This window comes from Cetorhinus maximus, chromosome 18 (assembly GCF_964194155.1).
Source record: "Cetorhinus maximus chromosome 18, sCetMax3.hap1.1, whole genome shotgun sequence".
In the NCBI taxonomy this organism is placed as follows: Eukaryota; Metazoa; Chordata; class Chondrichthyes; order Lamniformes; family Cetorhinidae; genus Cetorhinus; species Cetorhinus maximus.
Window position 1 is genome coordinate 36,215,721 of NC_135896.1, and position 27,460 is coordinate 36,243,180.

At 44.8% G+C, this 27,460-nt stretch overlaps 1 protein-coding gene across 12 annotated transcripts in view; it reads right to left on the minus strand.

Annotated features, from left to right (window-relative positions):
- Nucleotides 1-27,460, minus strand: part of LOC144693065 (ena/VASP-like protein) — a 329,238-nt gene that overhangs the window by 243,693 nt on the left and 58,085 nt on the right. For 3 of the 12 annotated variants that reach the window (XM_078562394.1, XM_078562391.1, XM_078562390.1), the window contains exon 1: nucleotides 27,185-27,231. The exons of 6 other annotated variants lie outside the window; for them this stretch is intronic. In XM_078562394.1, coding sequence (XP_078418520.1) covers nucleotides 27,185-27,207 — 23 coding nt within the window. In that variant the 5' untranslated portion in view covers nucleotides 27,208-27,231. Of the gene's footprint in view, nucleotides 1-27,184; nucleotides 27,394-27,460 lie in introns of those variants that run through there. 3 more of the 12 variants (XM_078562399.1, XM_078562395.1, XM_078562401.1) reach the window with 2 other exon arrangements.

Below are 27,460 nucleotides of genomic sequence, written 5' to 3' on the forward strand. Positions count from 1 at the left end.
GGGGGGAGACGGAGAGAGCGAGCGGGGGAGACGGAGAGAGCGAGCGGGGAGACGGAGAGAGCGAGCGGGGGAGACGGAGAGAGCGAGCGGGGGAGACGGAGAGAGCGAGCGGGGGAGACGGAGAGAGCGAGCGGGGGAGACGGAGAGAGCGAGCGGGGGAGACGGAGAGAGCGGGGGGAGACGGAGAGAAAGGGGGAGACGGGGGAGAGAGGGGGATGGAGAGAGAGGGGGACGGAGAGAGAGGGGGACGGAGAGAGAGAGAGGGACGGAGAGAGAGAGAGAGAGGGAGAGACGGTGAGAGAGAGGGACGAAGAGAGAGGGAAGGAGACGAAGAGGGAGAGGGACGGAGAGGGAGACGGAGAGAGGCAGAAGGGAGGGAGAGGGACAGAAGGAGGGAGAGGGACAGAAGGAGGGAGAGGACAGAAGGAGGGAGAGGGACAGAAGGAGGGAGAGGGACAGAAGGAGGGAGAGAGAAGAGGGAGAGAGAAGGAGCCAGTCTCTATTGTTTACCATACAGAATGCGGGTGGAAGATCATGCATGGATTGAAGAAGCCAAGTTTGTGAGGATTTAAACAAGTCTGGAAGACTCACCTAGCTTTGGCTAGATGAAGGAATCTCCAGAGTAACCCTCATTGTGAAAGGCAGTTCGAGCATTAGAAGTTATCTGACTGAAAAAGGAAGCAAGCCATTGGGAGCTGAGAATAGCTTTGGACTGGTTCTTGGACAATGAAGTGACCGCTTAAGCATTGAAATATAACTATGGATGGGGGATTTTCAGTCATTTTAAAAGTTAAATGGGGGATTTTTTCCGTAGTTTAGATTATATGTTGCCTACTGAATTCTGCTTAGATAACATTGCTTTGGTTTATTTATTACAGTAAAAGTCTTACAACTTGGAATCTTGTTGTGTGATCCTTCCAGTCACTCACTGGAAATTCAAATATCTTTTTAAAAGTTATCGTTCTCTATGGAGATTGTAACAGTAACAAAAGTACGGATCAGGGCTTCAGCTAAAGAAAAGCTGAGGCGGGCCAAAGATAGGTGATCTAACAGTGGAGGGAATAGGTGGTTTGTGTGATGGTGGGTATGTGGGTCACAGGCTCAGCTTAGGGTCATTTAGGATGCTCAGGTAGTGAAGAGTTTAATTCAGCCTGAGACAGTGACCAGAGAGGGGGATGAATTGTGTGGCAGGGGTCAAAGACAATGGTATTGGGCCAAATGGATGCTGGATAAGAGGCCTGGTTATACAGAGGAAGTAAGGCAGTAGAGAGGAGGTGGTAAGCTACAGTTGGGTGTAAGAAACATACATGTTGAAATTTAAAAGCAAAATACTGCGGATGCTGGAAATCTGAAATAAAAACAGAAAATGCTGGAAAAACTCAGGCCTGACAGCATTTGTGGAGAGCGAAACAGGGTTAATGTTTCGAGTCCGTATGACCCTTCTTCAGAGTGGAAATTTATGTTGTGCTTTTGCCCGAGGACAGCATATAGATGAGAAATATAAGGGGGCCAAGGAAGATCTTTTGAGGTATTTCAGGGATAATAGTGTGTGGATGAGAAGAGGAGCGGAAAATTTTCTAACTATGACTGGATAGGTAAAGCGATATCAAGTAAAGGCAGTCCCGCTCAGCGAACGAATGAAGCATGGCTTTGGATGAGTACAGTGGTGAACTGTGTCAAACTCTGCAGAGAGGTTAAGAAGGGTCGGGAGCACTATCATGGTCCCCATCGCAGGAGATGTAATTGGAGACTTTAATAAGGGCCAATTCAGTCCTTTGGCAGCGACAAAAAATTGACTGGAGAGATTCGAACTTGAAGTTACAGGAAAGATAGAAGTTGAGGGTTTGCAAGGCAACAATAAGTTCAAGGACTTGAGAGGAAAGGAAGTTTGGAGATGGGGTAGTGGTTTGCAAAGACAAAGGGTAACTTTTTCTTTGAGGTAGGAGAGGCATGATGATGGCAGATTTGAAAAGTAGTAAACGAGGCCAGCACGTGAAGAGAGGAACAAAGTAAAAAGAAAACAGACTTGAATTTATATAGTGATTTTCACAATCCACAATGGAAGCAATATGTACTACCCACAAGATGCACTGCAGCAGCTTGCCAAGCCTCCTTCAACTGCACCTTCAGAACCCACATCCTCTACCACCTAGAAGGACAAGGGCAGTAGATGAATGGGAACACCACCACCTACAAGCCCCCCTCCAAGTCTTGGAACTATATCGCCATTGTTTCACTGTTGCTGGGTCTAAATCGTGGATCTCCCATCCCAATAGCACTATGGATGTATCTAAACTAAATCAATTGTAATGATGCAAGAAGATGGCTCACCACCTCTCAAGGACAATCAGGGATGGGCAATAAATGCTGGTCTAGCCAGCGACCCTCCATGAATGAATTAAAAACAATTAGTAGGGGTATGGTAAAAAGACCCAAGGGGTGGATTTCATGGGCAAGTTGAGCTTGGAGAGAGCATGAGGATAGATAGCAGAGAAACAAGAGAAATATTTGAGTTAAGTACAATGGAGGTATGTGACAGATCTATGGTCTAAATCTTTGTGATAAAGAAGTGCATAAGATGCTCACACGTTGTTGATCACGAAGGTGGAAGCGGCAGGGAGATCGTTGGTAGTGGGAAAAAGTTGGAGATTATCTTTACTCTACAAAATGATTCTGAAATAGTAATAGTAAGCAGTTCTGGCAGAGGAGAGGAGAGCAGAGCCATAGTAAGCCAGATCTAGCACTGCATAGATTTATACAAGGAAAGGTTGAGAGATAGCCTTCTATATGATTGAGACAATGAGAACGGAGAGGCTATGTGAGATGGCATGGTTGAGGTATGTTTTTTCATTTGTTCATAGGATGTGGGCGTCGCTGGCTAGACCAGCATTTATTGCTTAATTGCCCTTGTTCAGAGGGCAATTAAGGGGGCATTTAAGAGTCAGCCACATTGCTGTTGGTCTGGAGTCACATGTAGACCTAGACCTAAAGGACATTCATTGGTATTTACGACAATCAGACTTTTAATTCCAGATTGTTATTAAATTCAAATTTCACCATCTGCCGTGCTGGGATTCGAACCCGGGTCCCCAGAGCATTACCCTGAGTCTCTGGAATATTAGTCCAGTGACAATACCACAATGCCACTGCCTCCCCCTTAATTAACAGTTAACAGTTCTGTTAATGCATACATCTGGCAACTGCTAAAATTACACATTTAACATGAAATTATGATGAGTTTTGATACATTCTAGTTAAAACTCTCACTAATTTCACTTGACTCTTACCTAGGAGAGAAGAGATGGAAAATGCACTCTACCACACAGAAGTGAAAAATATTCTACAAATAATTATGTAACGTTGCTGTTTGCAGTATCATTCTATGTACAAAACAGATGTTGCATTAGCTATATAATATTCATTGTAATTCAAAATTATTTACTTGCATGTGAAGTAATTTAAAACATCAATGATATGATCAAGTATTTCAATGCGATTTCCATTCATTAGACTTTCAGTTCTTTTCCTAATATTTAGCATTGTTGCAACACCTGATGTATAATCTTTTTAGAAGTAAAATGGTACAGATCTTCCAGTCTCTGGATAGTCAGCGACCGGATGTGCCCCTGTAGATGCACTACGGGATCCCTCAGAAGTCCCAACACAAGGACTCCATGAGAATTGCCCGGGAAATTTGAACTTCCAATGGGTAATTCCCTGCTCAGACACTCAAAAAAAGTTTCCAACCCTGAGTTAGAGTCGGAGACATCAGACAGTTCCAACTTACTTACTTGGATAGTTATACAGAAAATGTTAGACAGAGAAAAACTTAGTTTAACACCTGAGTAACTATAACAACTGACCACCCCACTCCCGCCAACTCCCCCCTCAACCGTCCAACTAGTCCCCGCAATGCCCTGACTACCCTGACCTGACCTAACTAGCCTCTGACCTGACACCCCCTTCCTGACCCTGGCGACCTGATTAGCCCCGACCTGACTAGCCCCGACTTGACTTCCTCCCAACCTGGCCTGACTAGCCCGACCTGACCTGACCCAACCACTCAATTCTCCCTTGACTCTCCCAACCAGACTAGCCCCCAACCTGACCTGACTCCCCACCAAACCGGCCTGACTAGCTCCCGATCTGACCCAATTACCCCCTGACCCAACCTGACAACCCCTCCCAACCCAACCCGACTACCCTTGACCCACCTGCCACCCTATGCCTTACCCACTTAGCTCACCCATCCTACCCCCTCACCCACCCTCTCCTTTACCCACTTAGCTTCTTTCCGTAACTTTTCAAAGAAGCTTTGGGGCATTTAACCTTTTACTTACCAGCTGGTGCCATAAAAATGAGGCATGGATTCTGCACTGCTCCCTACAAGGTATGCTGCACTGAGCCAGTTATGAAGGATCCTTCATCGGAAAATCGCTCAGAAAAATCAGAGGAAGGCAAGCGTATATGTTTTTGTCTGATTAGGGTTGGAAATAAGATCCTGATTGGACCATTTGGGCCAATGTTTATTTCAAAAATGTCATGGTCTAGGTTATTTGTTGTAGTAGCATCGCAGGTTTCAAGTACTTAATATATGCTACACAGAAATATACAGTCCTGTGTCAAACAGGCTGAATAGTAATGTACTAAAAGCAGACTTTTACTTTTTCGACCAATGGGAACTGCTGCTAAGTTCATTAGTTACTGTCTACATAATTTGAATAAACCTTTACTCAATATGTTCACCCAATTAAAAAGTAATCACGCAGTCATTAGATTTTCTATTAAAATACATTATTCATCTTTTTCATCTCAGAACATGCAACAAAATAATCTCAAACACAATTTCAATCCCTATTTTAGACTATTTTTCCCACAAATGCTTCTGTCACTACCTGACCTAAACTATATGTGTTAGACTGGACTAACCATTCTGTGGTTCTTGCATTATAACCCTTTTCTCCCTCTCATGTTTCTTTTTATTTCTCTTGATGTATATGTTATGAACAAAAGAGGGTCATCATCCAAACTGAAATCTATAAATGAGGATAGTATTTCTGAGAATTCTCTTCTTTCGCTTAGGCAGTCCCTTGGGATCGAGGATGACTTGCTTCCACTCTGGTTCGATGGGTTCTGAAATGGATGATAAGTCCAGTGTGCGTTCTGCAGACCCTGCCACATGTGGGCCAGGTGGCGTTTGAAGGTTTGGGTAGATCTGTTGTTTTGAGGTTTGTGTGCTCCCTCCAATGCCTCAGCTTCACCTCTGCATCTCTGAAGTCTCTCCATGTGTTCCGTACCTTCTTGTATGAACCTTCTCCATTTTGGTCGGGCACAAGCCAAGGTTTCCCATGAATGCGAGAGTTTGTTTAAACACTTCAGGGGTGCTTTGAGGAGGACATCCTAAAGTGTTTTTGCTATCCTCCAGGGAGTGTCCTGCCGCAATCAAGTTCTGAGTAGAGCAGTTGCTTTGAGAGTCTGATGTCACGCAGACGAATGACATGTCCTGTCCAGCGGAGCTGGTTTTGAGTGATAAGCACCTCAATGCTGGGCAAGTTAGTTTGAGAGAGGGTACTGCTGTTGCACCGCCTTTCTTGCCACTGGATTTGGAGGATCTTGTGAAGGCACCTCTGATGCTCCAGTGCTTTGAAGAACCTGCTGTAAGTTGTCAAAGTCTCTGAAGCATATAGGAGCGCCGGGATCACTGCTGCCCAGTAAAACATGACCTTAGCCTGAGAATTACAGCAGTGACCATAACAGGTATAATGCTTAAAGCTTAAAACTAAACACAGATCATAGAAGTACTGATGCTAAGCATGATCTCCAAAATACACTGCTGCATCTTTACTAGGTTTTTTTTGGACACTTTGAATGGAAGTTTACTATGGTTTCTGTGCTACATGTTTAGATACCTGTGCACTTTTGGGCTCGTTACTATTCTAAGAATAGTGAACAGTTTGCAAAAAAAAATGTCTATGTGGTTGGCTTCACGAGGTTTCCTGTAATCTGCCACTAGCCACAGGAGAAGTTTTTCTTGATTCTGCTAACTTAAATGTATTGGTCATGGTCTCTTGCTCATACCATTCAAGTACAAGTTCACCCAAGCCAATTTAGTCCTCAACTAGAAAGTTGTTTAAAAAAATAAAGATTAGTTCTCATCAGAACACAGTTATCCCATAGCTAAAATATTTACTTTAACTGGCAATTAATTGTACAAAGAAAATGGAGATGAATCTAAGTCAGTAACAGAAACTAACGCTTTGACACAGCCTGGCAGACAACTATAATACATGGTTCGAATTACCTGGAAAAACTCATCAGGTCTGGCCGCATCGGCGGAGAAGAAAAGAGTCGACGTTTCGGGTCCACACGACCCTTCGACAGAACTGAAGTATAGTTAGGAGAGAGGTAAAATATAAGCTGGTTTAAGGTGGGGGGCGGGGGGAAAGAAGTTGAGGGTGGGGTGGTTGTAGGGACAAGCAAGCAGTGATAGGGGCAGATAATTAAAAGATGTCACAGACAAAAGGATCAAAGAGGTGTTGAAGGTGGTGATATTATCCAAGAAAAGTGCTAATTAAGAATGGATGGCAGGACACTCAAGGTACAGCTCTAGTGGGGGTGGGGTGGAAAGATTGACAAGGTATTAGTTGTAGATTTAAAAATAATGGAAATAGGTGGGAAAAGAAAAATCTATATAAATTATTGAAAACAAAAAAAAAAACAAAAGGGAGGGGGAGGAAACGGAGTGGGGATGGGGGGAGTTTAAGATCTAAAGTTGTTGAATTCAATATTCAGCCCGGAAAGCTGTAAAGTGCCTAGTAGTAAGATGAGGTGCTGTTCCTCCAGTTTGCGTTGGGCTTCACTGGAACAATGCAGCAAGCCAAGGACAGACATGTGGGCAAGAGAACAGGGTGGAGTGTTAAAATGGCGAGCGACAGGGAGGTTTGGGTCTTTCTTGCGGACAGACCGCAGGTGTTCTGCAAAGCGGTCGCCCAGTTTGCGTTTGGTCTCTCCAATGTAGAGGAGACCGCATTGGGAGCAACGAATGCAGTAGACTAAGTTAGGGAAATGCAAGTGAAATGCTGCTTCACTTGAAAGGAGTGTTTGGGCCCTTGGACGGTGAGGAGAGAGGAAGTGAAGGGGCAGGTGTTGCATCTTCTGCGTGGGCATGGGGAGGTGCCATAGGTGGGGGTTGAGGAGTAGGGGGTGATGGAGGAGTGGACCAGGGTGTCCCGGAGGGAACGATCCCTACGGAATGCCGCCAAGGGGGGGGAGGTGAAGGGAAGATGTGTTTGGTGGTGGCATCATGCTGGAGTTGGCGGAAATGGCGGAGGATGATCCTTTGAATGCGGAGGCTGGTGGGGTGATAAGTGAGGACAAGGGGGACCCTATCATGTTTCTGGGAGGGAGAAGGCGTGAGGGTGGATGCGCGGGAGATGGGCCGGACACGGTTGAGGGCCCTGTCAACGACCGTGGGTGGAAAACCTCGGTTAAGGAAGAAGGAGGACATGTCAGAGGAACTGTTTTTGAAGGTAGCGTCATCAGAACAGATGCGACGGAGGCGAAGGAACTGAGAGAATAGAATGGAGTCCTTACAGGAAGCGTGGTGTGAGGAGCTGTAGTCGAGGTAGCTGTGGGAGTCGGTAGGCTTGTAATGGATATTGGTGGACAGTCTATCATCAGAAATTGAGACAGAGAGGTCAAGGAAGGGAAGGGAAGTGTCAGAGACGGACCATGTGAAAATGATGGAGGGGTGGAGATTGGAAGCAAAATTAATACATTTTTCCAGGTCCCGACGAGAGCATGAAGCAGCACCGAAGTAATCATCGATGTACCGGAGAAAGAGTTCAGGTCCAACCCCAACATTGTCATCAAACCCGCTGACAAGGGTGGTGCTGTTGTTGTCTGGCGCACTGACCTCTACCTCGTGGAGGCTGAGCGTCAACTCACAGACACTTCCTCCTACCTCTCCCTGGACCATGACCCCACCACGGAACATCAAGCCATTGTTTCCAGGACTGTCACTGACCTCATCTCCTCTGGAGATCTTCCTCCCACAGCTTCCAACCTGATAGTCGCCCAACCTCGGACGGCCCGCTTCTACCTCCTACCTAAAATCCACAAACGGAACTGTCCTGGCAGACTGATCGTGTCATCCTGTTCCTGCCCCACGGAACTCATTTCTCGTTATCTTGACTCCCTTCTCTCTCCCCTTGTCCAGTCCCTTCCCACCTACATCCGTGATTCCTCTGACACCTTACGTCACATCAACAATTTCCAGTTCCCTGGCCTCAACCGCTTCCTCTTCACCATGAATGTCCAATCCCTCTACACCTCCATCCCCCACCAGGATGGTCTGAGGGCCCTTAGCTTCTTCCTTGAACAGAGGCCCGAACAATCCCCATCCACCACTACTCTCCTCCGTCTGGCTGAACTTGTTCTCACACTGAACAATTTCTCCTTTAACTCCTCTCACTTCCTCCAAATAAAAGGTGTGGCTATGGGTACCCGCATGGGCCCCAGCTATGCCTGTCTCTTTATGGGGTATGTGGAACATTCCTTGTTCCAGTCCTACTCCGGCCCCCTCCCACAACTCTTTCTCCAGTACATCGATGATTACTTTGGTGCTGCTTCATGCTCTCGTCGGGACCTGGAAAAATTTATTAATTTTGCTTCCAATCTCCACCCCTCCATCATTTTCACATGGTCCATCTCTGACACTTCTCTTCCCTTCCTTGACCTCTCTGTCTCAATTTCTGATGATAGCCTGTCCACCAATATCCATTACAAGCCTACCGACTCCCACAGCTACCTCGACTACAGCTCCTCACACCCCGCTTCCTGTAAGAACTCCATCCCATTCTCTCAGTTCCTTTGCCTCCGTCGCATCTGTTCTGATGACGCTACCTTCAAACACAGTTCCTCTGACATGTCCTCCTTCTTCCTTAACCAAGGTTTTCCACCCACGGTCGTTGACAGGGCCCTCAACCGTGTCCGGCCCATCTCCCGCGCATCCACCCTCACGCCTTCTCCTCCCTCCCAGAAACATGATAGGGTCCCCCTTGTCCTCACTTATCACCCCACCAGCCTCTGCATTCAAAGGATCATCCTCCGCCATTTCCGCCAACTCCAGCATGATGCCACCACCAAACACATCTTCCCTTCACCCCCCCCCTGGCAGCGTTCCGTAGGGATCGTCACCTCCGGGACACCCTGGTCCACTCCTCCATCATCCCCTACTCCTCAACCCCCACCTATGGCACCTCCCCATGCCCACGCAGAAGATGCAACACCTGCCCCTTCACTTCCTCTCTCCTCACCGTCCAAGGGCCCAAACACTCCTTTCAAGTGAAGCAGCATTTCACTTGCATTTCCCCTAACTTAGTCTACTGCATTCGTTGCTCCCAATGCGGTCTCCTCTACATTGGAGAGACCAAACGCAAACTGGGCAACCGCTTTGCAGAACACCTGCGGTCTGTCCGCAAGAAAGACCCAAACCTTCCTGTCGCTTGCCATTTTAACACTCCACCCTGCTCTCTTGCCCACATGTCTGTCCTTGGCTTGCTGCATTGTTCCAGTGAAGCCCAACACAAACTGGAGGAACAGCACCTCATCTTCCGACTAGGCACTTTACAGCTTTCCGGGCTGAATATTGAATTCAACAACTTTAGATCTTAAACTCCCCCTCCCCCCATCCCCACTCCGTTTCCTCCCCCTCCCTTTTGTTTTTTTTTGTTTTCAATAATTTATATAGATTTTTCTTTTCCCACCTATTTCCATTATTTTTAAATCTACAACTAATACCTTGTCAATCTTTCCACCCCACCCCCACTAGAGCTGTACCTTGAGTGTCCTGCCATCCATTCTTAATTAGCACTTTTCTTAGATAATATCACCACCTTCAACACCTCTTTGATTCTTTTGTCTGTGACATCTTTTGATTATCTGCCCCTATCACTGCTTGCTTGTCCCTACAACCACCCCACCCTCAACTTCTCTCCCCCCGCCCCCCACCTTAAACCAGTTTATATTTCACCCCTCTCCTAACTATACTTCAGTTCTGTTGAAGGGTCGTGTGGACCCGAAACGTCGACTCTTTTCTTCTCCGCCGATGCGGCCAGACCTGCTGAGTTTTTCCAGGTAATTCGATTTTTGTTTTGGATTTCCAGCATCCGCAGTAGTTTTTTGTTTTTATAATACATGGTTGTTCACACTCATTATAAGTCAATTAAAAAGAATTGAATTACCCTCAAAGAACATGTGCAAACTATAAATTGGCTAAAATGCATCAGTATCCCTACTGATATGTATTAATTAGTCTTTGCCATTTTTGTTTCCATCTATGTAAGGGGGAAAATCAGAGGTGACAACTTAATGGATTTGCTACATCGTGGTGATCCAGAAGCAATATCTAATTTTAATGAGGGCACACCTGGCCAATAATCAACCTTCTTTTGTTCAATTGTAGCTTTATAGGTGATTTGATGCTACAGGAACTGACTGTTATGATCCCAGCTGGTGTTACTGCTGGACAAGTCAGATCCCTGGGTGGGACCTGGCTTGATAGGTCCTAACTTCTATTTCTTATTTAGAAATCTGGAGGGCGCCTACTGAACAGAGTTACAGAGTCTGCTGATGTTCTTTTAACAAAAGAATAAAACATTAAACAAGATGAACCATATTACACTACTTCTTCACCCACAACCATATCTATATCAATAAAGATTCACAAGAATGACAAGTTACAAAAAAAATCTATCTTATACTCTAATGTTCACAATAACTACACAGTCCACATAAACCAATAGGCAACTTGTGGTCAGATATACCACACTCTGAAACCAAGTGACAGATGCCACCCAAAGCAGATGCTATGGATCTCTCATCAACACCCCCCAGAAGCTTGTCACACTGTGAGTCTATCAGTATCACGGAAACTCTGTCTTTCACATGGGGGTTTCCAATCTTCACTCTCGAAGAACTCGCCTTGGAATCTTCTCCCAAGCAACGCTTTCTCTCGGACATCTTCAACAAGGATCCACTTCCAGGCTTTGATCTCTCCCCCCAATGTTCCTTCTCCCTGGAACGCCACGTGCATTTGAGCTTCATCTTCCACGCACTCTCTCAGAGACTCAGCCATACCAACAGAACACCACTGCTTCACTGGCCTAAAGAAAGTGGTCACCAACATTTGGCTGTCTCCTTGGATTTTTTGACTTCTCGCAAGCCCATTCTGCCTTAATTCTGTCCCCCCACAGCTTTCGGTCTTTAATTCAGAACCTTTTCTTCCACTCCTTACTTTAATTTCACTGAATAGGGCCCGTTTCCAATTCCTGTTCTTGTTCCTTGACTTAACAGTCTTTCTGGAACTTTCTCCTGTCCCGCTCCCTGGTTTCTGGAACTTTTGTTCTTTTCTTCTGGGAAATCTGCTTCTGCAATTCCCACTCTCGTGAAGCTTCTTCTGTGCCTCTCTGCATACAATGGCATTTCTCTTCTGGATTGCCCGATCTTCTTTTCACTCTCTTTCACTTTTGCGCTTGTTTCTTCTTCTGCGCAGGTGTAGGGCTCCCTTTAAACAAAATAAACGGAAAAATAACCAATTGCGCATGTGCGCAGGGCCGTTTACTGGCTTGAAGACACGAATCCCAGCCAGTTGTGCATGCGCAGCCATTCTCCAGTCAGCACCCAAAATCGTCAAAAAAGAATGAACTGCACACGTTCGGCCATTTCAGGGCTGGCACACACACAGGAGCTGCTGAGGCCCGTCAGGAATGGTGGTTCCCAACTCCGAGGGCCTGACCTTCATTTTTAAAAAATAAGTTGTCTTTTCTGTTTCTGAGGTCCATAACAGTACTTTTGTGTTAATGTCTCATTGCAGTAGAGTGATTTATGAGGGAAAGTTTGGGAAAGGTACAATAGGTTTGGCTATTAGTTAATAATATTCACGAAAGGAAGCAAAAATGATTCGTTTCGAAGATAAAGAAATCTGGTATGTCCTGAGGGGAAGTTAAGGTTCAGCTAAGGTGAGGCCTCAGTGGATAAAAGTGAAATATGTATTGAAAATTTAACCTGTGAAAGTGTTCTTTTTCCACTAGTTGCAAAACATATTGTGAAGTAAACAGGGATGCGTATAAAAAAAGTAGCTGAATTGGACTAAAACCAATATTAGAAATGCTAAGATTGCATTACAAAAAATAAAAGGACATTTACAGAAGTGACGGGAATGCCTTTTTTAGTATTTTAGCAGATAGCAGACAGAGAAGAGAACAATGTAATTGGTTCTTTGAATGGTTGGCCAAGACATGTTACGGGCCATAACTTCGGATGGAATGGCAACTGAGTCGGATTTCCACTCCATTCGTAAGTTCTTACCCTGAAATCCAGCTGATCCCATCTCGCCCGAACTACCAACTCAGGACAGGCGAGATCTGGGTAGTGTAGAACGTCCCCAGGGCCTAATGTCGAAAGGCTGTAGCATCATAGGTAAGGAAGCCACGCCCCCTGTTTACAGCACTAGCTGCTGTAAACCAAGTAAGTTTAAAGGTCCAGCCAGGTTTAAAGGTCTTTGACAAGGTAAGTGTATAAGGTAAAAGGGTAGAATTGGAGGGGTGGGGTGGCGTGGGTCAGGTCAGGTCAAAGCGGTGATCGGGTCAGGTGGAATGGGCCTTGGAGGGGGAGGGTAGGGTTGGACATTGTGGTGGTGGTGGCAGGGGTCTGGTTAGGTCAGGTCGGGCCTTGTGGGGGGTGGGGGTTGGTCAGCTTGGGTCTTAGGGGGGTTTGTGGGGGGGTGAATCGGGTCAGGTCTTGACAGGTGGGGGCGGTGGGTTGAGCTGTGTCAGGCCTTTGGGGGCGAGAGGGGAGATTGGGTTGGATCGGGCCATGGGTGTGGTTGGTTGGTAGGGGGTGGCGGTCAGGTCGGATCAGGCCTTGGAGCTGGGGGTTGGGTCGGGTCCCACCTTAGGAGGGATGGGGTTGAGAATCACGCCTTGTCAGTGGCAGGGAAAGAATCTCCGTGAAGGTGGGTGAAATCCTGTGAGTTGGGGAGTTTCCATCGGGGCTGTAGTCTCTTGCGGGGGTAGGGGAGTCCCTTGAGCAGGTGCAGTCAGGCAGTGGTGGAGTCAGTTTGGGCCTGTGCAATAGTTATCCAGAAGTTAGAAGAGGTTTTAATTCTTCTAACTTTCTCTGGGTAACTATTAATGCAACTCAGTCAGAACCATTTGAAGTTTGCAATTTTAATTGCATTTTCAGATGGTTCCCAGTATAGAGCAATTGCACATTGGAAGTTTGCACTTCCTAAGCAATTTCCATACAAACCTTACCTGGGAACTTCCAGGGAGGGTTCCACAGCACATCTTTGGGGTACCCCACCCCCCAACACCACCAACCAGCCTCCCCCCACCCAATACAATGCCCTTTACATATGGCAATAGGGAAATGGCTGAGGAGCTAAATAGAGGTTTTTATTTGCTTTGATTTCTAAAGATCCATCGTCTCAGGATTACAAGTTAGGCAGTTAGTTAAAATTGCTTCAGTTAAAGTTATCATGGAAATAATTTTAGCTAAGATTGATGCTCTTAAGACTAATAGCACTGCAGGAACTGATATAATTTATCTCAGAGTGCTTAGGGAAAAACACAGTCACGCTGAGAGTCATGGGTTCATATATTAAATAACTCAGCTGTGACCAGTTTGTTTCTGAGAACCAGTAGATGGCCATTTGAGCCCATTATTTAAGAAAAGAAAGAACAGACCTGACAATTCTAGGTATGAGAGAATGATTTTGGACATAGGATAATGACTGAGAAGCATTTTACACAATGCAATATATGATAATTTAAGAAGCATGGGTCCTTTCTCACTACTATTTGAGCTTTTTGAGGAATAACCTGAATGCTGGATGAAAGCGGTCACTGTGGATTACTCAAAACCACTGAACACAAAATGATGAGCAAAGGAAGGTGGCCGTGATGACACCAGATCTTATAGCTCTGAATTATTAGGACAGGCTCCCCGAATTAGGATTTTTTTTTGGAGAAGCACAGACATACAGGATATTACATAAATTTTTTAAAAATAATGAAGACATTAGATATTGTCTGTTTAGAAATACTATTTGAAATGAACAAGGGCAGCAGAGTATTCCTGTAAATTCCATAGGCAATAGTTAGGTCAGATGGTCTAACTCAGTGATCAGCCAGCGTAACTGAACTGAGCACCACAACCAATACCCCAATCAGTAAAAGACTTGAGACCTTTTAAAAACTTACCTGAATATGAAAAATGCTGTCGTAAAAAAGGGAAATGTCCTCTCCTTCCCCCAAAATTCTGCTTCAGCTGGGATCAGAAAATACAGCTGAAAATGGGTAGTATTGCTGGGTCGGAGAAAATTTCTCATTGTCATTAACTGGAAGATCTGGGCCAATATTTTTCACGCTGAGGCCTAGCCTCCTGAAAAAACCTCCCATGACAAATGGCGAACCTGAAGCTGATACAGATATCTTAAAGGGAATTTATCAAGTACCTAAGGAAGAGGACATTCGTGCTTACAGGAGATAAATGGCTAGTTAGTTTGGAGCATGATGTGGTATGGCCAACTGCAATCACTTGGAGTCTTGTCATTTGCATTAGAAACTGGGAATTTCCCCAGAGGGTTTCCCTGAATAACCACAGACTCTGTTTTTTTCCCCATTTTTGCCTCTCCCCATGGAAAGCATTCCTGAGAACAAGAGGATGGTGAACATGGTTACACAGTTTCCATTCCTCTTTTCATCTGCTTATATGTCAATTCTTTACGAACTGCTCAAAAATCATAATTCCTTTTCTAGTATAGAATTTCTCCAGCTACTTTTCAAAAACTAAATTCTGATTATAAAGCCCTTTGGGATATCTCAAGGACACAAGGTCACATATACATACGAGTCCTTTATTTTTCTTTCTAGGCCCTTACTACAATTTCACTAGCTATCAATGATGGTATTTGATGCACAATATTACAGCTATATTGAAAAGCTAAATGCTTTTATCTGGTAAGAAGTCACACTGGGTAAATGACTTAATTGAAAGATTATAAGCAAGAAATAAGGACAGGGCATTCAATCTATCAACACTCCTAATGTCCACTCTCGTTGTCCACGTATAGTCTAGCCCGCTATGGACTCAACTACATTTATTTCATTTTCCAGGGAAAAGTTCCACAAAACTTGAATTCTGACCAGAAAGTATAACAAAAAGAGGAGAGAAGGAAAATGTATTAATGCCCCTGGAAATCGAGGTGACTCACCCAGCTTCATACTTATAGCATACTTATGCTTTTCACACAAGATTCCTCACACCTACATTTTTTCCAATGTTGACAAGGTCTGGTTACCACTTCCTCTCTTAGCCACAGAATGGCATGTGGTGTGGGGGAAGCATTAAAAAGGGAGGAGAAAGAAAAAAAAACTTTGTTCACAAAGAGGCACTTCTCTACATCATGTTAATGATAATGAGGCCACAAAGGGGTTTTATGCCACTTAAATTATAATTTGAAAGGGTGAAAATGGGATCATGTGTGTGTGCGCACCTGACATATGTAGAATTTTTTTGTTGAGACATATTAAATTGATACATTTATAGAATCATAGAATTAGTCTGCGCTGGCCATGTGCAAGAAAAATTCAGCTAGACCCACTCCCACACCTTCTTTGGTAGGCTTGCATATTTTTATCTTCAGGTACTTATCCAACTCCCTTTTAAAAGCCACGATTGAATCTGCCACCACCACACTCTCAGGCAGTGATTCCAAATCCTAAGCACTCATTGCGTTTTTAAAAAAGTTCTCTCATGTCACCCTTGGTCTTTTGCCAATCGTCTTAAATCCATGTCCTCTGGCTCTCGACCCCTCCACCAAAGAGAACGGTTTCTCATCTACTCTGTCTAGGCGCCTCATGATTTTGAGCACCTCTATCAAATCTCCCTTTAACCTTCTCTAAAGATGAACAACCCGAGCTTATGGAGTTGTAGAGTCATAGAATTGATTACAGCACAGAAGGAGGACATTCAGGCTGTCTCTCCAATCTATCCTCGCAACTGAAGTTCCACATCCCTGGACCCATTCTCATGAATCATTTTTGCAACCTCTCTAAAGCCTTCACATCCTTCCTAAAGTATGGTGCCCAGAATACTTAATGCTCCAGTTGAAGCCGAACCAGTGCTTACGAAGCTTCATCACAATTTCCTTATTTTTGTACTCTATGCCGCTATTTATAAAGCCCAGGATGCGTGCGCTTTATTCACCGCTTTCTCAGCCTGATCTGACAGCTTCAACGATTTGTGCACATATATACTCAGGTTTCTCTGCACCCCTTTATAATTGTATCCCTTTGTTTCCTTTTGTTTATATTGCCTCTCCTCAGTCTTCCTACCATGGGATCACTTCACATTTGCATTAAATTTCATTTGCCATGTGTCCACCCTTTATAGCTCCAAGAAGATATGTATTATTCAAGTCTTTATGCGGTATTGAGAGTTAAAAAAGATTATTTAAATACTGGGTATCTTAATCTATGCCTATATTAATATGCATGGACTGTCATTAGAGTTAGTTACTTGCCATTTGCTACACTGGCCATTTTGAAATCATATTAATTTGTATGCATGTAAAGTTTGGATTATCTTAGAAATTGCCAGACTGCAATACATGATTGATTCCTCAAATGCTTTGAATATTCAATGCAGTTACAGGATTTAGATGCATGAAAAGGACTGACACGCCAAGATACCTTAAAATAGCACACAAGCTGATATAGTGAGCCAATACATTTGTTTCCACTGGTGTAAGCTCAGTTTTGAATATTTGAATATCCCCCACAGCAAACAATCCCAAGCACTTCAGCCTTTCCTCACAGCTCAGATACCTTAGTCTAGGTACCAGTTAGGTTGACCTTTTCTGACTTGCTTCCAGGGCCTTCACATCCTTGGTGACCGCAATAATACACAATTTTCCAGATGTGTCTGTACAATCACCTCCACGATTTGTACTCTATCCCTGTAGTTATACATCAAGAGCTGGTAAACTTTCTTTAATGCTATGGCACACTATGCTGATGGTTTCTCTGAGCCATGCACCAGATCTCACTCCTGTGTTGTGATCAGTAACATACTGCCACCTAATTTATAATCCCACTGATATTTCCCTTCCCTAGACTCAGTGCCTAACATTTTCCCATATTAAATAACATTTGCTGCCAAAAGTGCCACCAAGAGTGATGCCAGCTGCTTCGCCCATTCATAAGAGCTGCCTTTAAGATGTCCCCATCGTGGATCTGAGCCAATGTTTTTCTCTAGCTTCTCTTCTATCTCTCCTCATGCCCGCTCTGAGCTCATCTTGTGCATGAGGCCCAGCTCCTGCCATACTGACACATTTCCACTAAACTTCTGACCACCCAGTTTCCCTTCCTGGCCCACATGCTATGCGACACTGTAAATGTTTCCCTCTGCTCAGGTACATGTTCTCGTCCCTTTTAAATCAGTGCTAACACCTCCACAAAAAACTTATCCTCAGCCCATCTTGTCCTTGTTAGTTACTGCCCTGCCTGCAAAGTGTTGTCACCACCCAAATCCATGACCATCTTTCATACAACTCCACGTCTGAACCTCTCCAGTTATGTTTCCACCCTGATCACAACACTAAAGAGGTTCTAATCAAAGTCAGAAATGACGCCCTCTGCAGTATACCATCTCTCCTTGTTTTTCGATCTCTCAGCAACCTTTAACATGGTCGGCCACACCATCCTCCTCCAATACTTCTCCTATGTTGGTAAGGCAGTCTCAATGAACTAAACATGTGCATAATTTAGAACTATGTACATGCATAGATATGTCTGTGGTTAGCTTTTTCAATCAGAAATCTCTTAATAAAAAAAATTACTTTTCTAACCATCTACAAAATTCAGAAATCTTAATGAGTCATGGTTTATTTTATAAAATGAAAACACTTTTTCTGTCTATTAGATCTCTTTCTAGATCTGTAAATATGATCTTAATGATGGTGAAATTACAGATATTATATAGACCCAGATTAACAATTAATATTCTTATGCTGAATTTGTAAACTGATGTATTAGATGTCACTTAAATTGGAAATTGGTGTAATTAAAATTGCATACAAAAAAACTATTAAACAAAACACAAAGCTGCAGGGATTTAGGGTAAACCCTGGAACAGATAAGATGGTTGAAGGGTAAGAAACTTGTTAAAGGAACAGGTAAAAGGAAGTTGACCCAAGGCTCAGTATTGGGACCAAAATGGTTTCTAATTTATATAACGTGTCTTAGATTCAAAAACTCCAAATGGCAAAATTTAGATTGGCAGTGGAACTGGTGAAGGCAGCTCAGAAATTACTAAATGAGTTTAACATAATATACAAATGGACAGAACAACAACAAATAGAATTTAATGCATTGAAGTGTAAAGTGCTACACATAGGAAGAAAAACTGGACACATATTTCATGATCGGTTTTGAAATGGCGAATAATGAAGTTGAAAGAGCGGTGCCCGTCATTAATTAAGCAGCCATTTAAGGCCCTTAACAGTCCAATTGACTGATTTTTCCTTGCCCGTGCAATTTTCTGCTCGTCACATGGGCAAAATGGGCAGACATCCAGTTGACATTTTCACAAACCTCATCCAAGGGCAGGATAAACAGGGTCAGCATCATTGACAGTGTGAGTAGTGAGTACATGTGGCCATCATGGCGCCAGGTCAGCCAGGTGCCTTCGTCAACAGAAAGGGATTCCACGACATGAATGAGCAGATGGTGTGTGACCACAGGATGCAGATTCTGCAAGTCTGTGCAAGGTATCCTGGCAGCTCCCATGACACTTACATTACTCCCAGGTGCTGAGGCTCTTCAGTGCTCCAGCCCGACTGGGTGGATGGCTGCTGGGTGACAAGAGCTATCTGTTGAAGAGGTGGCTCATGCGCCTCTCTGCCACCCAAGAACAGAGGCAGAGAAGCATTGCCATACAAGTCATGCCTCCATAAGGGTGGTCTTCTCACGATGCACTTCCAATGCCTGGACCGTTCAGGGGAAGCACTACAGTACCTCCCCAGAGAAGGTGTCACTGATCGTGGTTGTATGCTGCGCTCTCCACAATCAGGCACTGGCAAGGGAGGACCCACTGGAGGGAGAGGATCTTGAGGCAGCTGCACCAGCCACAGATGATGGAGACCAGTAGCGAGACCGTAGATGAGCATGATGATGAAAACGCTGACGGCATGGAGCCAGACCTCAATAACATGCAGGGAGGCAAGGGACACCTTGATCCAATGCTCCTTCAGCCAGGTTACCAAAGATCAGCTTTAAACGCATGCCAGGGCTGCCACCTCCATCCTGGATCTCTGAAAGGACATTTTCATTTGAACACAAAGAACACTCAGTGCCTGTGCAATAAAGTTCAGAGCCACCTATGTCCAGCATTACATACTGGCATTCCCCACACCAATGAAATAAAAAGGTCAAGCATACTCAGGCCATAAAGACAAAAACACAATTTATGTCATTCCGATAATTCAATAATCTTAACAGAAACATTTCTGATATTCAACATTGGACCAGTATACATAACGTTAACAAAAATGAACATAAAATCACCCGTGGCCTGTCCCTCTTGTGTTCATGGTGTCTTTAACTTACATTTGAGTGTGCTATGTCTAGGTGCGCCCCACTCGCTGGCACTGGCATTGGAGACAACCTGCTGACTCTGCTGTCTTGTTGGCCTTTATGACCTTGGCGATCATCCTCTGGCCAGTGGAGCCTCTGCTAGGCCCGTCTGGGAGGGAGCTGCCAGTGCCACGGCTGGCATCTCCCCAGTCGCCGCAGCCTCATCTGATGCCATGGTCACTGGCGGAGCGACGGAGGTGCTGCTGCCGTCATCCAGAGCGCCTTGAGAGGAGTCTGCAAAGAGGACAGGCGGCTCGTGTGCCAACGTCAGGTCGCTCTGGACCTCCCTGCACACCATTGATGGACAGGCACCTAGCTGGGATACTGGGTACCTCATCCATCTCCCACTCTGACACTGACCACCTGAGGAACCCCTGATTCTGTTCCTGGAGCTGCCTCTCCATGAGAGTCACCATTCTCTCAATGGAGGAGGCAGTGCGCTCAGCCATGACGGTCAACACAGTGCTCATGGACTCCTCCATCACGGAGACCATGGCACGCACACCCTCATGGGTCTCCGCCAGATCCTCCTGCACATCTCGCTGGACATTCCGCATCTGCTGCCTAATGAACGACTCCAGAGGCTCACCATCAGCCTTCGACTGAGCATAGTCTTGGTCTCCAGCAGTCCTCCAACTGCCATCGCTCTGGGCACTCTGCCTCCACCTGCACCTCAAGCGATTGTGAAGCGCCCTCACCAATGTGCACCCAGATAATAGCTGCCACTCTAATGCCCACCGAGGTGCTGGTATCTGCACTGGTGCCCCCTTCAGAGAGCAGGTGTGACGCAGGTGCAAATGACGCCCGGTGTTCCTCCGGTGTCAGGAGTGGCCTTTCGGGGTCCGGAGATTGAATGCCTGCTGGCGAACCTAAAAGGGAGGAGGACATGTCATTAGTTAAAGTCATCACATTGTCACTGTGCATCCCAGGAACCCTGGTGAGACAACAGAGATCTGCATCATGGTGCCCTCATCTTCCAATGATCAATGGGGTCTCCAGGTTCAAGGTTCACATCAATGAAGAGACTACACTAGAATGGTTGCACAAGCCGAAATTCTCCCCTCTGCGCACTGCACTCTTACCTTCATCTGGCAACCCCGCCTATCCATGCCCGGTTGCATGAGTGGCATGCCAGCTCTCAAGCTCCAGGGCATCTTGCTCATACTTTGAAAGGATTAGGGGGCTAGCGGGGCCTCCGCTGGTCCACGGCCAATCTATATTGTTGTGGGCTATCTTCTCCTGAAACAACAGAGGAGCATTGATTAGTCCACTCTGTACATGCAGCGCCATTGCAGCCTGGCCAACCCCAGCTGAGGAGCACCTGGCAGGGCACTTCTGAGTCATGGCCCTCGAGCCGCAAGGCACTCAGTCCAAGCAGCCAGGGCTCACTCCCTTGGCCAGCTCCGGCAGTATTGGCAGTTGGCATTCAAACTCTAGCACCCGAGGTCCACGGGAGTCAACCAGTCTTTAACACTTCTGCCCACTGACCCATGCCAACATGGTACTCGCCCTTCCTGAGTGCAGCAGGTCATTGAAATGCTTCCCGCACTGCACCCAAGAGCGCTGCACCACATCACAGCTGCTGACCAGCGCTGCCACCTCCTCCCATGCCCTCTTGGTGAGGTGTGCTGGCCGCCTCCTCCCATCGCTAGGGACAAGGGCAGCCACCTCCTTTAGGAGGACGATGAGGCACTCAGAGAAGCCGGGGGGGGGGGGGGGGGCGCGGGGAGCGAGGGGGGCCCTGAGTGCCCACCTGACCTGCCCTCCCACCTGCCATTCCAGCTGCACTCAGGTCCATCGGGCCGGGTCAGCGAACTTCCTCCGTGGCCGCCATCCAGGGGCTGTCTGGTCCGCTTTTAAGCTGGCCGCAGGTTGCTACTGGAGTTGACCTTTCCTGGCCAGTGCGGAGCCGCGTTTCGCACTGGGCGGGCCTTAATTGGCCCACCTGTGTGAAATTGCGGTCGGGGCCCAGTTGCAGGCGGCAGTCCATTTCGCAGCTGCTCCTGGACCCACCCGCCACGCCCGCCCGACAAAGGGAAAATCCTGGCCATAGAGAAGTTAACCTAGCATATTATTTCAAACTGAATTGCAGGACTAGGACGAGGGCACATGTTCGAATTAGTTTAGGACTGATAGTGTAATTCTCCTCTACACAAACAGCAGTCAATGTGTGCAACAAATTCTCGATATAGCAGTGGAATTATTTAAGAAACAATTGGATGCTGCAATGGGGGTGGGGTAGGGTGGAAATGTAGCATCTTTCTGGATTGATCAATTAAGATGAGATAACTGGTCTTCATCATCTATAATTATCTTGTTAACTTATTTTTGAAACAGTGGCCTTGTTCTTTGGCTTTTTTTTCAGTTCGCATATTTTATGGTATTGTGTCAGTTTTTTTAAGCTGTTCGACAGCTTTTCTAAGCTTCATAGGTTGTCATAAAATAGTAAGTATAGAAAAGTACATTGCTTACAATAAGCATGAGAGATTCGTAGTGTTTATTTAAAATATATAGTTAAATTGTAAGACATAGTAGGAATCTATTTTTTGTCTACGTATCTTTCCACACCCACCTCATCAATGTGAGGGCATCAACAGGTAAGAAACTGAATAAGAGCCTTTGTTGTACCATATAACGCATGAACCTCTCAAGAGTGCAGCCTGGAGAAAATGAAACTGCCTGTAAGTGAAGTAAAGCACAAATGAATATGCATTTATATAGTGCCTTCCATAGCTCAGAGTGTCCATTATCACAGTCAATTTGAAGTGCAATCACGGTCGTAATGTAGGAAACCTGGCAGCCAATCTGCACGTCTGTTTTGATGGTGTTGGTTGAGAGATGAACATTGGCCAGGACACTGGAGAGCGTCCTACTCTTCAATGATGTAGTGCCATGGGATCTTTAACATCCACCCGAAAGGGCCTTGGTTTAACACCTTCTCTGACAGTGCAGCATTCCCTTGGAATTGCACTGCAGTTGCAACTTAGATTTTGTCCTCAAGTCCCTGGAGAGGGGCTTGAACTTATGATCTCCCAACTTATAGGAAAGAGTAATATCAACTGAGCCACAGCTGTCACTGTACCACGCTGCGTTTCAGTCGACGCTATATTTGATTACATTACATGATTGCTGAATTAACAGCAATGCACTTGCCAATAATCACAGCACATTTTTTTATTCGTTAATGGGAAGTGGGCATCACTGGCAAGACCAGGACTTGTTGCCCATCTCTAATTGCCCTTGAAAAGGTGGTAAATCCCCAGAATATGCAAATGCTCGCTTCAAGTTTTTATTATCTCCTCCACGTCTCCTCTGACAGCATAAACTTTTAAAGTTTCAAGTGGTGAACCCAAATATTAGTGAAAGGCCATACCAGTGATTGTGTTTGGGGGCGGAATCGTCCATGCCCACTGGCGTCAGGCGTGTTCAATGGCGTGTGCGGACGATATGGCAAGATGACCAAAAATCAGTTTCACAGCATCGTGAAACCAGTTTGCGATCGTCCGCTCATCCAGTCGATGGCGGGCCAAGTTTCCCACCATCGGACATCAGGAACCTTATTGTTATATGCCTGCATATCATTACATGGCTCGCCCGCCAGACTCATTCCCCCCGCCACCCCGATGGATCGTCCACCCATGTCGGTGTCATTGCACACCAGTATGTTTCACAACAGCATATAAAAGGTGTGCACTTGGCGGGCTGCACTTTGAGCGGAACTCAGAGGTGAGTGCACAGTAATGTTGTAGAGCCCTTGCGAGGGATGCCTGTTGGACTTCAGGGTTGAGGCGCATGGGGTTGGGGGTCAAAGGCTGCCCTGCGGTTGAAGGTAGTGCACAAGCACATGTGGGGTGGTGGGGGGAGGGTAAGCAAGGGAAGCGACCACGCATTAGGGAAACTTTGCATAAAAAGTGACCATTCCTCTGCAGCTGAGACAGTTCAGGCACAGCCACATTGATATGATTGGAGTCGGGCCTCTAGCTTATCTACCCACTCAAGCAACGCAGAGGCATCAAAGTGCCACCTAGTGCTCCAGAGATTTTCACCCCTCAGGCACAGACTGCAAACTAATGTGTGTTTTAGTGGACTGCAGAACAGTTGGGTGACTGGGCACATTGTACAATTGCCTTGCTAAAGCTGGCCATGGAGCAGTCACTGGTGGAGGCGCTCACAGCCCCTTGCAATGTCATCATCCCGGTTTGGACAAGTCTCCTGCATAGTTCAAGCTAACAGTGCAGCCTTGCAGTGCGAATTAGGAGAATGCCTGTGCCTAAGCTGAGAGCACAGCATCTAGTCCAATGGCAAAGCTGCCAGCAATCGGTCAAGTGGAGCGGTGTGGAGGAAGGTGAGATTTCTGGCAACAATGCAGCCCAATTTTCTCTGGATATCCAAGTGGTAGCCAGTAATCTCCGGGATGCTTTAAGGGGTTTTCAGACTTAACCAAGAGGGGTTCTTAGTGCACCTATGCCAACCACGCATCTCTCTTTCATCCTGCAGGAGCAAAACATAATGATCATGGAGCCTGGTGAACTAGCTGTATGCCTCGCGGCATACAGGGAGCAAAGACAACTGAGAAGAGAGCGACTGAGGCGCCTGGCTGTGCAGAGGAAGGAGGGGGCGGCTGGGGCTCCCGCAGATACAGCCGAAGAACCACAGCGAGCTGTCGCTGGTTGGCGCATAGCGACATCCAGGTCTATAGATGCTGCCTTTCATTTCTGCAGTTGACAGAGAACCAGTGTCGCTGAAGATTGCGCATGTCTAGAGAATTAGGTGGTCACACCTGCCAGCGACTGCAGAATTTGACACCACGTTGACATGGGGGGCATCCGCTGCCAGTGGCCGTGAAAGTGTCAGCGGCGCTCAATTTCTATGCCAGTGGCTCCTTTCAGGGCTTCACAGGTGACCTCTGTGGGATACCACAAGCCTCCACCCACAAATGCATCCATGAGGTCACGGATGCCATCTTTGCGAGGGCACACAACTTTGTGCATTTCGCCCGGGACCAGGAGAGCCAGGATGCAAGAGCGATTGGATTTGCCCTGATCTTGGGTTTCCCACAGGTGCAGGGGGCCATCGACTGCACTCACATGGCACGCAAATCTCTGTCGCAACGTGGTCAACTATGTCAACCGCAAGGGATTCCATTCGCTGAATATGCCGCTGGTTGCAACCACCACAAACGCACCCTGCAGGTCTGCGCAGTTTCCAGGGAATGCACATGACTCCTACATTCTCAGTCAGTCACAGATCCTCGACGTCTTCCAGGATCCACAGAGGCTGCAGGAATGGCTCCTCGAGGACAAGGGCTGCCCGCAGAGAACGTGGCTGATGACACCTGTGCGGCAGCCCAACAGCAGCAGAGAGAAGGTATAACAAGACTTTTGGAATTCATTTTGGTACAAAAAAAAAATGAATCAACACTGGCATATTTTAAATTACTTATTACTATCAGTTTAACAGGTTCTAGCACAAACTACAAACATTCTATAGGTGAACTATGATATTTCTGATAATGGCTCATTTTCCCATTATACATGCACTGATGTAGGATTAAAAATTACGAGTTCACAAACCGCATTTTCATTCTCCCACAATTAGAAACATTTAAGAAATTAAAATATAACCACTCAATTTATCTGGGCTTTCTAAAATACTTTATAGTATATATGCAATATGCTGATCCTTGCAGCTTACATTAAACATTTCACCTTGTGAACATCACGTCCCTTTAATATGATGTCACATGTGTAGCTAAGATTGTTCAAATCCCAGCACAACTGAGCAAGAGCCTCGCTTTCATTTACTAGGTCTTTTTAAGGTTTGAAATTAAAGTCAAGGATTTTTACTTAAATGTAACTTAAATTTGGAATTACTATAACTGAATATGGTATACTGTCCACTAGCCATTTTTAAAATTACTTTTTGTATCTATGCATTATCTCTTAGTGTTTGGCATGCATAGACACTCAAATTTGGCCATTTTAAGATTAAGACTGTGTTTATAGCCTCATGTTATAACCGAAGCAAACTGTCTACCTCTATATTCCATCCATAATATTCATTAATCAATTAAATATTTCATGCAGTGAAGAAATGTTTAATATTAAATAAAAATAACCATGTAATTTTAAAATTTAGGATTAAAAAGATAACTGCAATGAAGAATGTGATTCTCCAGAAGCTGATTGGTGTGGAATGACAACACAATAAAGCTCTCTGATCTTTGATGCAAGAGGGCACAACCTACAGTGCTTTCAAATAAGTAATTTCACTGCCCATTTCACCAAATTAAAACATGCAACTGTTCTCAATCCTCTTGTAGCTATATAATCAGAACATGTAGATGTCCCTTTTAATTGGATTATCTTTGAGGATGATGTCACTATTAACAAATTATTGAGTATCTGAAGACACTTAAATCTACAATAATTTAACCCTTTTGTGATTTTTATTGTATTTTGTACATTGGCATATTTGTAACATGATTTAAGTATCAGAATTTATTCAGAGAATGTTGAAGATTTTATTCAAATTGTGCTGTGTCGTTTAATATTATAGCATTATAAAAAGTGACCTATTTTGAAAATTGTTAATGATGGTTTAGCACAGAAAAAGTTTACATACAATTTGTGGACCAACAACTTTACTGCTCATTAAATAGTCCATATAGGGGAGATATAACAAATAGTATATAAATATTTACATAAATATACAATGCTATAAGGTCTTCAATATTTCCTATAAATAATGACAACAGAACAGAGAATATTTAATAAGTACCAGCAAATGGAATGATTTGTTTAAATTTATGGGAAAGACTATTTGCCTAGAAGATAAAAAGTATGTCTCTATGGGTTACCACACAAAAAAAATACTAAGTCCTGGTGTTCATCTTCAGTTGGACACAATGTTCGTCTGAATTTGCCTTATCATAATTTATAGTGCCAATTTGCAGGAAGTTGATAACACAACAGTTGTCGGTGGTGTTAACATGACAATGTTATCATGCCAACATGTAATTCTGTTCCTCAAAACTGATAACTCTAGATACCTGTACTCATCACTTTTTGGAATGAATTCAAATATACAATATGTCGCAGTGTTGAGGCAAGAATCCATTAATCACTGACCCTTCTCTTTCTGCAGCTAAACCAGCTTTTACTTGAATTTTTTTCTAATTAATTAACTTTTCCAATTTTTGGTGTAGCCACATTTAAGCAAGCTTAATGAGAAACACACTAAAGTATAAAGAATTTTTTTTTAAAGAATTGAAATACTTATATAAACCTGCTTACAGCAATGAATCAGATATTCAATATGGAATCAATTCTAATCCATTACACAACATGAGGTTTCAATTCAGCTCATCAACTTTAAATATAAATGAAAAAACATGACATTCTGCTTGCTTTGTATAAAATATTACAGACATAGCCCTCAGCAGTTCAATAAAAAATAAAGCATTGACACAGCAGGGTTCCTACCTGAATTCTTCTGTTAGATACATGGCCTAATATAAAGGATAGATCCTTTTGAAGAATTAAAAAAAACCAATCAGCATGGATATGTGTCTGCAATATTTAGAACTGGCTGAGCCATAAATATAGATAAAAAGCATTTTTTAAAAATCGATATATTGTTTTTCAGTAAGGCAGACAAGAGCATGCCTGTTGTCTTCGTGCCAGAATGCTGCACATTATTACCAGCTTGTAAGGTGTAAAGCTCTGAACCATGTGACCACCCTAGCAAGTTTCATTAAT